Source organism: Petromyzon marinus, chromosome 79, assembly GCF_048934315.1.
Source record: "Petromyzon marinus isolate PM22_M1 ecotype Great Lakes invasive population chromosome 79, UKy_Petmar_22M1.pri1.0, whole genome shotgun sequence".
NCBI lineage: Eukaryota > Metazoa > Chordata > Hyperoartia > Petromyzontiformes > Petromyzontidae > Petromyzon > Petromyzon marinus.
This window is the reverse complement of record NC_133745.1, coordinates 19,628,937-19,641,772: the sequence shown is the minus strand read 5'-3', so window position 1 is coordinate 19,641,772 and position 12,836 is coordinate 19,628,937. Positions and strand designations below refer to the sequence as shown.

General features: G+C 58.0%; 1 protein-coding gene across 1 annotated transcript in view; it reads left to right on the top strand.

Annotated features, from left to right (window-relative positions):
* The window catches only part of LOC142907511 (unconventional myosin-Va-like), a 72,148-nt gene extending 59,977 nt beyond the window's left edge, over positions 1–12,171 (top strand). Inside the window, exons 9-13 of the mRNA XM_076057097.1 lie at positions 2,271–2,369; positions 3,106–3,292; positions 4,372–4,549; positions 9,948–10,028; positions 12,106–12,171. Coding sequence (XP_075913212.1) covers positions 2,271–2,369; positions 3,106–3,292; positions 4,372–4,549; positions 9,948–10,028; positions 12,106–12,171 — 611 coding nt within the window. The remainder of the gene's footprint in view (positions 1–2,270; positions 2,370–3,105; positions 3,293–4,371; positions 4,550–9,947; positions 10,029–12,105) is intronic.
* Positions 12,172–12,836: the final 665 nt, after the last annotated feature.

Below are 12,836 nucleotides of genomic sequence, written 5' to 3'. Positions count from 1 at the left end.
CGAACTACGTGGTCGAAATATATGTTGAATAATATGGGAGCCAGAGGACAGCCCTGTCGCACCCCAAGGTGAACAGGGGAATGGCTCCGACTCCCGGCCCACGTAGTTTTACACGGGCCCACTCACCATCATGAAGGTCCTTAATGATCGTGAGCAGAGGGTCAGGTACTCCAAAAGCACGAAGAACACCCAGAGCCCAGGCCTACTGATGGTATCATAGGCCTTGACCAGGTCAATAAAGCTGAGATGTAGATCTTGTTGGAATTCCCTACACCTCTGCTGTAGCAGACAGACAGAAAATATGGAATCTGTGCAGGACCGCCCTTTCCTGAAACCGCATTGGGGCTCCGCAAGCCTCTCCTCAGCGTGCCTGGCAAGGCGATGCTGAATAATCCTTGCCCAGGACCTTTCCCGGCACACTGAGGAGTGATATGCCCCTGTAGTTGTTACAGTCTGTGCGGTCCCCCTTCTTAAAGAGGGGGACCACCAGGACATCCTTCCAATCCTGCGGAACCCGTCCAGTGGTCCAGACTGTTGTTATGATGTCATATAGGGCAGTCTGTGCACAAACGCCACCCTCCCTCAGCATTTTGCTTGGGAGATCATCTCTGCCCGGTGCCTTTCCTGGTCTCAGACTCCTGATCGCCTTCAGTACTTCCTCAACAGATGGCACCTCAGCCAGCCACTCACAGGGGGTGACAACTTCCAATATTTGAGGCACCGCAGCCTCAGCAGGGTCATCCTCACTTTGTCCCACGTTGTGATCTAGGACCTCATGGAAATACTCATCAAATCTGCAAACCTGTTTCCTGGGGGTCGGAGATTGGATCACCGCTCTTTCCCCTAATGATGGTAATAGGTGTGGCACTGCAAGTAACTTTTTTGATGGAGTTAAATAGAGATTTGTGATCGTGGGCCACTGAGGCAGACTGCATCTCCTCAGCAACCCGCGACCACCACCCATCGTTGCAGCGCCTCACGGTTCTCAGAACCTCCGAGCGAAGGCTGCGGTAAGCCTCCTCATTCTCCTACATGAGATGCTGTAGCCGATGACAGTGGGCCTGTCGCTTTTTTCTCAGCCAGCTTGAACACCTCCTCTGTCAGCCAGGGTCTCTGGGGAGGTCTGGACCGCATACCCAAAGCAGCCATTGCAGCTGCATGAGTCACAGTCCTAAACCTCGCCCATTTACCCTCGACATCAGGAGGAGTGGGGGACGATGCCAACCCCAGCCGCAAGCGATGATGAAATTCTCACTTGCAACTTTCATCAGCTAGCTGAGACCAGGCCACTTTAGGTTGGAATGGGGTCCTGGGTGTACACGCACCACCGGAGCGGAAGAATGGCAGGCGCATCTTACAGATGACAAGTCCATGGTCAGAGGGCAGATCAGCTCCACGGTAGGTCCTGGTGTCAAGGACATGGGCTCGCATCCGCTGTTCCGTCACTGTGTAGTCCAGCAGATGTTCTTGCTTGGACTCGGCATGCATCTTCGGTGGGGGCATAAGTAACCTCGACCACCACTCCTCGCCTCCGGTTGATGGGAAGGCGAGCCCAAAGTAGCCTGGGGCTTACAGCTTCCCACACCTCACTTCCATGCTCCCACGCCCCCTTCATTATTTTGTTCAGAAGAAGAGCCACACCCTGTTGTTTGGCAGTCTGCTGCCCCGAGTAGAGGACTGTCCACCCCTCATGGTGGCAGGAGTCAGAGCCGGTCGACCGGACCTCCTGAATGCCGCATAGATCCAGGCGGTACCGGTCCAGCTCCCGACGGAGGAGTGGCAGCCTCTCCTCCGCAGTGAGCGTTCGAACATTCCACGTGGCCACACGAAGTGGCTTTTCGTTGTTTCTGGAGGAGCCCCGAGGTTGAGATTCAATCTCCTGGCTCCGCCAAATGGGGTTTGGCCAGGAGACGTCATAGACGCCTGTCCCCCCGGGGCCTCTGGCACAAGCTTATTAGTTAGATATTTCAGTTGTAGTTTAGTGGTAGTTAATTGAAGGTGGAGGGGTTACCAGCCCCTCGCACCTGTCCAGAGCCCCCGTTTAGCCACTGTGGTGGACACAGATGCCATGAGGGGAGGTGCCAATCAAAATTGGGCCTCCCCCACAGCACTGTCCACGACAGAGTTGCCCGTCCGGCACCACCACCAACACCACCACCAACACCAATACCACCATCACCACCATCACCACCACCCACCACCCCCACCACTATCAACACCACCACCACCACCACCACGTGGTTGTTGTTGATGTTGTTGTTGTGGTGCAGTGAGCGCCATGGTGGAGCAGGAATCCATTGAGGGCGCCGTCTCCAGCGTGAAGCCCAGCGGCCTCCGCAGGAGAACTCCTTCAGAGGGGGGGCCAAGCTGCCCGCCCCCCATTGGGGGCTCGCTGGTGACACCCCCCCCCACACACACTCCCCCCACACTCCCCCCACACTCCCCCCACACTCCCCCCACACTCCCCCACACTCCCCCACACCCCCCCTCCCCCACACTCCCCCACACTCCCCCACACTCCCCCCACACACCCCCACACTCCCCCCACACCACCCACACTCCCCCCACACTCCCCCACACCCCCCACTCCCCCCACACTCCCCCCCACACACCCGTCCATCAACTGCCCCCAATAGACAGTACCTGGCTGTCCTCCCTCTCCCTCCTCGCCCCTCCCCCCTCCTCCCTCCCCCCTCCCCCCTCCCTCCCCCTCCCCCCCTCCTCCCCTCCCCCTCTCCCTCCCTCCATCCACGATTCTTGCCCTGACCGCATCTCCCTCCCTCCTCCATCCCCCCCTTCCCACCCCACAGCCTCCACCGCCTCCACCGCCTCCACCGCCTCCTCCTCCACCTCCTCCTCCTCCTCCTCCTACTACGGCGGTGTCAGCGCCTTCAGCGCCTTCAGCGGATTCGGCTCCGCCTTCGCCGGAGGCGGAGCCGGAGGCGGAGCCGGAGGCGGAGCCTTCGCCGGAGGCGGAGTCGGAGGCGGAGGCGGAGTCGGAGTCGGAGGCGGAGTCGGAGGCGGAGTCCGGAGGCGGAGTCGGAGGCGGAGGCAGAGGAGCTGGAGGCGGAGCCGGCGGAGGCGGAGGAGGCGGTGGAGTGGGAGGGGCGACGATGGAGACGTTGCTGTCTCGCCTGTCGCTGTGGACAGCGACTTTGGCGTCTCAGGGGGCTGACCACGAGCTCCTGGGACAGCTGACGAGGCAGCTGCTCTACCTGGCGGGGGCCGCCGCCCTCAACGCGCTGCTCCTGCGCAAGGACATGTGTTCATGGAGCAAGGGGGTGCAGATACGGTGAGTCGGGGTGGAGAGGGTGGAGCAGGGGTGGAGCAAGGGTGGAGCAAGGGTGGAGCAAGGGACATGTGTTCATGGAGCAAGGGGGTACAGATACGGTGAGTCGGGGTGGAGAGGGTGGAGCAGGGTGGAGCAAGGGTGGAGCAAGGGTGGAGCAAGGGACATGTGTTCATGGAGCAAGGGGGTGCAGATACGGTGAGTCGGGGTGGAGCAAGGGACTTGTGTTCATGGAGCAAGGGGGTGCAGATACGGTGAGTCGGGGTGGAGCAAGGGACATGTGTTCATGGAGCAAGGGGGTGCAGATACGGTGAGTCGGGGTGGAGCAAGGGACTTGTGTTCATGGAGCAAGGGGGTACAGATACGGTGAGCAGGGGTGGTGAGGGTGGAGCAGGGGGGTACAGATACGGTGAGTCGGGGTGGTGAGGGTGGAGCAAGGGTGGAGCAAGGGTGGAGCAAGGGACTTGTGTTCATGGAGCAAGGGGGTACAGATACGGTGAGCAGGGGTGGTGAGGGTGGAGCAGGGGGGTACAGATACGGTGAGTTGGGGTGGAGCAAGGGTGGAGCAGGGGGGTACAGATACGGTGAGTTGGGGTGGAGCAAGGGTGGAGCAAGGGTGGAGCAAGGGTGGAGCAAGGGACTTGTGCTCATGGAGCAAGGGTGGAGCAAGGGGTACAGGTACGGTGAGTCAGGTGGGGAGGGGTGGAGGAGTGGGGGGGTTGGAAGGACCAAGTCCGCCTGTCCCATGCCTTGTGTAACACTCACACACACACACTCACACACTCACACACACACACACACTCACTCACACACTCACACACACTCACACACACACTCACACACCCACACACACACACTCACACACTCAACACACACACTCACTCACACACTCACACACACTCACACACACACACACACACTCACTCACATTCACTCACACACACTCACACACACTCACACACACTCACACACACTCACACACACACACACTCACCTCACACCCCCCCACCACACCCCCACCTCACCCCCCCACCACCCCCCACCACACCCCCCACACCCCACCCCCACCACCACCCCTGCAGCTACAACGTGTGCCAGGTGGAGGAGTGGCTCAAGGAGCAGGGCCTGCTGCTCCACACGGGGGCCAAGGAGGCCCTCGAGCCGCTCAGCCAGGCGGCTCAGCTGCTGCAGATGAAGAAGAAGACGAGCGAGGACGCCCAGGCCATCTGTGACACGTGTACAGCCCTCACCACGCCACAGGTGACTCACTACCACTACCACCTACCACTACCACCTACCCTCTGTACCACCCAGGCCATCTGTGACACGTGTACAGCCCTCACCACGCCACAGGTGACTCACTACCCCTACCACCTACCACTACACCTACCACCTACCACTACCCCTACCACCTACCACTACCACCTACACTCTGTACCACCCAGGCCATCTGTGACACGTGTACAGCCCTCACCACGCCACAGGTGACTCACTACACCTACCACGTGCTCCACCTACCACGTGCTCTCTGTACCACGTGCTCCACCTACCACCTACCCTCTGTACCACCTACCACTACCACCTACTCTCTGTACCACCCAGGCCATCTGTGACACGTGTACAGCCCTCACCACGCCACAGGTGACTCACTACCACTACCACCTACCACTACCCCTACCACCTACCCTGTGTACCACCCAGGCCATCTGTGACACGTGTACAGCCCTCACCACGCCACAGGTGACTCACTACCCCTACCACGTGCTCTCTGTACCACGTGCTCTCTGTACCACGTGCTCCACCTACCACCTACCCTCTGTACCACCCAGGCCATCTGTGACACGTGTACAGCCCTCACCACGCCACAGGTGACTCACTACCCCTACCACGTGCTCTCTGTACCACGTGCTCTCTGTACCACGTGCTCTCTGTACCACGTGCTCCACCTACCACCTACCCTCTGTACCACCCAGGCCATCTGTGACACGTGTACAGCCCTCACCACGCCACAGGTGACTCACTACCCCTACCACGTGCTCTCTGTACCACGTGCTCTCTGTACCACGTGCTCTCTGTACCACGTGCTCCACCTACCACCTACCCTCTGTACCACCCAGGCCATCTGTGACACGTGTACAGCCCTCACCACGCCACAGGTGACTCACTACCCCCTACCACCTACCACTACCCCTACCACCTACCACCTACCCTGTGTACCACCCAGGCCATCTGTGACACGTGCAGCCCTCACCACGCCACAGGTGACTCACTACCCTACCACCTACCACTACCCCTACCACCTACCACCTACCCTGTGTACCACCCAGGCCATCTGTGACACGTGTACAGCCCTCACCACGCCACAGGTGACTCACTACCACTACCCCTACCACTACCCCTACCACCTACCACTACTCCTACCACCTACCCTCTGTACCACCCAGGCCATCTGTGACACGTGTACAGCCCTCACCACGCCACAGGTGACTCACTACCCCTACCACCTACCACTACCCCTACCACCTACCACCTACCACTACCCCTACCACCTACCACTACCCTACCACCTACCACTACCCCTACCACCTACCACCTACCCTGTGTACCACCCAGGCCATCTGTGACACGTGTACAGCCCTCACCACTCCACAGGTGACTCACTACACCTACCACCTACCACTACCCCTACCACCTACCACTACCCTACCACCTACCACTACCCCTACCACTACCCCTACCACCTACCCTCTGTACCACCCAGGCCATCTGTGACACGTGTACAGCCCTCACCACGCCACAGGTGACTCACTACCACTACCCCTACCACCTACCACCTACCCTCTGTACCACGTGCTCTCTGTACCACGTGCTCCACCTACCACCTACGCTCTGTACCACCCAGGCCATCTGTGACACGTGTACAGCCCTCACCACGCCACAGGTGACTCACTACCCCTACCACGTGCTCTCTGTACCACGTGCTCTCTGTACCACGTGCTCTCTGTACCACGTGCTCCACCTACCACCTACCCTCTGTACCACCCAGGCCATCTGTGACACGTGTACAGCCCTCACCACGCCACAGGTGACTCACTACCACTACCCCTACCACCTACCACCTACCCTCTGTACCACCCAGGCCATCTGTGACACGTGTACAGCCCTCACCACGCCACAGGTGACTCACTACCACTACCACCTACCCTCTGTACCACGTGCTCTCTGTACCACGTGCTCCACCTACCACCTACCCTCTGTACCACCCAGGCCATCTGTGACACGTGTACAGCCCTCACCACGCCACAGGTGACTCACTACACCTACCCCTACCACCTACCACCTACCCTCTGTACCACCCAGGCCATCTGTGACACGTGTACAGCCCTCACCACGCCACAGGTAACTCACTACACCTACCACCTACCACTACCCCTACCACTACCACCTACACTCTGTACCACCCAGGCCATCTGTGACACGTGTACAGCCCTCACCACGCCACAGGTAACTCACTACCCTACCACCTACCACTACCCCTACCACCTACCACTACCCCTACCACCTACCCTGTGTACCACCCAGGCCATCTGTGACACGTGTACAGCCCTCACCACGCCACAGGTGACTCACTACACCTACCACCTACCACTACCCCTATCACCTACCACTACCCCTACCACCTACCACTACCACCTACACTCTGTACCACCCAGGCCATGTGACACGTGTACAGCCCTCACCACGCCACAGGTGACTCACTACACCTACCACCTACCACTACCCCTACCACCTACCCTCTGTACCACCCAGGCCATCTGTGACACGTGTACAGCCCTCACCACGCCACAGGTGACTCACTACACCTACCACCTACCACTACCCCTACCACCTACCACCTACCCTGTGTACCACCCAGGCCATCTGTGACACGTGTACAGCCCTCACCACGCCACAGGTGACTCACTACCCCTACCGCCTACCACTACCCCTACCACCTACCACCTACCCTCTGTACCACCCAGGCCATCTGTGACACGTGTACAGCCCTCACCACGCCACAGGTGACTCACTACCACTACCCCTACCACCTACCACCTACCCTGTGTACCACCCAGGCCATCTGTGACACGTGTACAGCCCTCACCACGCCACAGGTGACTCACTACCCCTACCACGTGCTCTCTGTACCACGTGCTCTCTGTACCACGTGCTCTCTGTACCACGTGCTCCACCTACCACCTACCCTCTGTACCACCCAGGCCATCTGTGACACGTGTACAGGCCCTCACCACGCCACAGGTGACTCACTACCACTACCCCTACCACCTACCACCTACCCTCTGTACCACCCAGGCCATCTGTGACACGTGTACAGCCCTCACCACGCCACAGGTGACTCAATACCCCTACCACCTACCCTCTGTACCACCCAGGCCATCTGTGACACGTGTACAGCCCTCACCATGCCACAGGTGACTCACTACCCCTACCACTACCCCTACCACCTACCACGTGCTCTCTGTACCACCCAGGCCATCTGTGACACGTGTACAGCCCTCACCACGCCACAGGTGACTCACTACACCTACCACCTACCACTACCCCTACCACCTACCACCTACCCTCTGTACCACCCAGGCCATCTGTGACACGTGTACAGCCCTCACCACGCCACAGGTGACTCACTACCCCTACCACCTACCCTCTGTACCACGTGCTCTCTGTACCACGTGCTCCACCTACCACCTACCCTCTGTACCACCCAGGCCATCTGTGACACGTGTACAGCCCTCACCACGCCACAGGTGACTCACTACCCCTACCACCTACCCTCTGTACCACCTACCCTCTGTACCACGTGCTCTCTGTACCACGTGCTCTCTGTACCACGTGCTCTCTGTACCACGTGCTCTCTGTACCACGTGCTCTCTGTACCACGTGCTCTCTGTACCACGTGCTCTCTGTACCACGTGCTCTCTGTACCACGTGCTCTCTGTACCACGTGCTCTCTGTACCACGTGCTCTCTGTACCACGTGCTCTCTGTACCACGTGCTCTCTGTACCACGTGCTCTCTGTACCACGTGCTCTCTGTACCACGTGCTCTCTGTACCACGTGCTCTCTGTACCACGTGCTCTCTGTACCACGTGCTCTCTGTACCACGTGCTCTCTGTACCACGTGCTCTCTGTACCACGTGCTCTCTGTACCACGTGCTCTCTGTACCACGTGCTCTCTGTACCACGTGCTCTCTGTACCACGTGCTCTCTGTACCACGTGCTCTCTGTACCACGTGCTCTCTGTACCACGTGCTCTCTGTACCACGTGCTCTCTGTACCACGTGCTCTCTGTACCACGTGCTCTCTGTACCACGTGCTCTCTGTACCACGTGCTCTCTGTACCACGTGCTCTCTGTACCACGTGCTCCACCTACCACGTGCTCCACCTACCACCTACCCTCTGTACCACCCAGGCCATCTGTGACACGTGTAGAGCCCTCACCACGCCCCAGGTGACTCACTACCCCTACCACCTACCCTGTGTACCACGTGCTCCACCTACCACGTGCTCTCTGTACCACGTGATCTCTGTACCACCCAGGCCATCTGTGACACGTGTACAGCCCTCACCATGCCCCAGGTGACTCACTACCCCTACCACCTACCCTCTGTACCACGTGCTCCACCTACCACCTACCCTCTGTACCACGTGCTCCACCTACCACGTGCTCCACCTACCACCTACCCTCTGTACCACCTAACCTCTGTACCACGTGCTCCGCCTACCACCTACTCTCTGTACATATAATAATAATAGCAGCACTTGCCCCTACAGCCCTGCCAGAGGCTGCCTGGGGGAGCTTTGTCTGTGTGTACATCATAGGTGGTGCTACTCGCGACTGACACTGCACTTGCCCCTACAGCCCTGCTAGAGGCTACCTGGGGGAGCTTTGTCTGTGTCTCAGCACTTGTCCCTACAGCCCTCCTAGAGGCTACCTGGGGGAGCTTTGTCTGTGTCTCAGCACTTGTCCCTACAGCCCTCCTAGAGGCTACCTGGGGGAGCTTTGTCTGTGTCTCAGCACTTGTCCCTACAGCCCTCCTAGAGGCTACCTGGGGGAGCTTTGTCTGTGTGTGCATCATAGGTGGTGCTGCTACTCGCTACTAACACAGCACTTGTCCCTACATCCTCCTAGAGGCTACCTGGGGGAGCTTTGTCTCTGTGTACATCATAGGCGGTGCTGCTACTCGCTACTAGCAGCACTTGCCCCTACAGCCCTGCTAGAGGCTACCTGGGGGAGCTTTGTGTGTACATCATAGGTGGTGCTACTCGCTACTAGCAGCACTTGCCCCTACAGCCGTGCCAGAGGCTACCTGGGGGAGCTTTGTCTGTGTCTCAGCACTTGTCCCTACAGCCCTCCTAGAGGCTACCTGGGGAGCTTTGTCTGTGTGTGCATCATGGGTGGTGCTGCTACTCGCTACTAGCAGCACTTGCCCCTACAGCCGTGCCAGAGGCTACCTGGGGGAGCTTTGTCTGTGTCTCAGCACTTGTCCCTACAGCCCTGCTAGAGGCCACCTGGGGGAGCTTTGTCTGTGTCTCAGCACTTGCCCCCATGATCCCTGCTGGAGGCTACCTGGGTAAGCTTTGTCTTTGTCTGCCACAGATCATCAAGATCCTGAACCTGTACACTCCCGTAAACGAGTTTGAGAACGGGTCACCGTCACGTTCATTCAAGAACATCCAGGTCCACAAACTCACTCAATCACTCACAACACTCACACCAATCACAACACTCACTCACAAATATATAGATAGATCACTCACTCACAACACTCACTCACAAACACTCACTCACTCACAACACTCACTCACTCACAAACTACTCACTCACAACACTCACACACTCACTCACAACACTCACTCACTCACAACACTCAACAACACTCACTCACAACACTCACTCACTCACAACACTCACTCACTCACAAACACTCACTCACTTCACAACACTCACTCACAACACTCACTCACTCACAACACTCACAGCACTCACTCACTCACAACACTCACTCACTCACACACTCACTCACTCACAACACTCACTCACAACACTCACTCACTCACAACACTCACTCACTCACAATACTCACTCACAACACTCACTCACACACTCACTCACTCACAACACTCACTCACTCACAACACTCACTCACTCACACACTCACTCACAAACACTCACTCACTCACAACACTCACTCACTCACAACACTCACTCACAACACTCACTCACTCACAACACTCACTCACTCACAACACTCACTCACTCACAACATTCACTCACAACACTCACTCACAACACTCACAACACTAACTCACAACACTCACTCACTCACAACACTCACTCACTCACAACACTCACTCACTCACAACAACTCACTCACAACACTCACCTCACAACACTCACTCACTCACTCACCAACACTCACTCACTCACAACACTCACTCACTCACAACACTCACTCACAACACTCACTCACAACACTCACTCACTCACAACACTCACTCACAACACTCATACTCACTCACAACACTCACCTCACATCACTCACTCACCCAACACTCACTCATCAACACTCACTCACAACACTCACTCACAACACTCACTCACAACACTCACAACACTCACACACACTCACTAACACTCACTCACAACACTCACTCCACTCACAACACTCACTCACAACACTCACTCACTACACTCACAACAACTAACTCACAACACTCACTCACAACACTCACTCACTCACAACACTCACTCACAACACTCACTCACAACACTCACTCACTCACAACACTCACTCACAACACTCACTCACTCACACACTCACTCACAACACTCACTCACAACACTCACTCACTCACAACACTCACTCACAACACTCACTCACAACACTCACTCACTCACAACACTCACTCACTCACAACACTCACAACACTCACACACTCACTCACTCACAACACTCACAACACTCACTCACTCACACACTCACAACACTCACAACCCTCACAACACGCACAACACTCACTCACTCCCTCCTCACTCACTCCCTCACTCTCTCACAACACTCACTCACTCACCCCTCACTCACTCACTCTTTCACTCCCTCACTCACTTCCCTCACTCACTCCCTCACAACACTCACTCCCTCAACTCACAACACTCACTCACTCACTCCCTCACTCACCCACCCACCCACTCACTCTCTCACTCCCTCACTCTCTCACTCCCTCACTCACTCACAACACTCACTCACTCCCTCACTCCCTCACTCACTCACCCACTCACTCACTCACCCACCCACCCACTCACTCACTCTCTCACTCACTCCCTCACTCCCTCACTCACTCACCCACCCACTCTCTCACTCACTCACTCCCTCACTCACTCACATCACTCACTCACTCAACCACTCACTCACTCACTCACCCACTCACTCACCCACCCACCCACTCACTCACTCACCCACCCACTCTCTCACTCCCTCACTCACTCACTCACAACACTCACAACACTCCCTCACTCACTCCCTCACAACACTCCCTCACTCCCTCACTCACTCCCTCACTCACTCCCAACACTCCCACAGCATCACACGCTTTTACAACCACAACATTCCCAGTTTCTCCCCCCAACATTTCCGATTCCCTGCCACCCCCCCCCCCACAACATTCCCTCCCCACCCCACCCCCCCCCAACATTCCCTCCCCCCACCCCCGCCCCAACATTCCCGCTGTGTCCGCCTCCCCGCGTGCCAACCCAGGAGCGTCTCCGTGACCGCAAGGATTCCCCGCAGCTCCTGCAGGACGTCAAATTCATCTTCCCGTGACGTTCCCCTTCAACCCCTCGCCGCTGGGCCTCGAGACCCTGCACATCCCCGCCAGCATGAACCTCGGCTTCCTCACTCGCGTCTGAGGAGCGCCGGGAGGGAGCGCCGGGAGGGAGCGTTGGGATGGAGCGCCGGGAGGGAGCGCCGGGAGGGAGCGCCGGGAGGGAGCGCTGGGAGGGAGCGTTGGGATGGAGCGCTGGGATGGAGTGCTGGGATGGAGCGCTGGGAGGGAGTGTTGGGAGGGAGTGTTGGGTTGGAGCGTTGGGATGGAGTGCTGGGATGGAGTGTTGGGATGGAGCGTTGGGATGGAGTGCTGGGATGGAGTGTTGGGATGGAGCGCTGGGAGGGAGCGTTGGGATGAAGCGCTGGGATGGAGCGCTGGGAGGGAGTGTTGGGAGGGAGTGTTGGGATGGAGTGCTGGGATGGAGCGCTGGGATGGAGCGCTGGGAGGGAGTGTTGGGAGGGAGTGTTGGGATGGAGTGCTGGGATGGAGCGCTGGGATGGAGCGCTGGGAGGGAGCGTTGGGAGGGAGTGTTGGGAGGGAGCGCTGGGAGGGGAGTGTTGGGAGGGAGTGTTGGGATGGAGCGCTGGGAGGGAGTGTTGGGAGGGAGTGTTGGGATGGAGTGCTGGGATGGAGTGTTGGGATGGAGCGCTGGGAGGGAGCG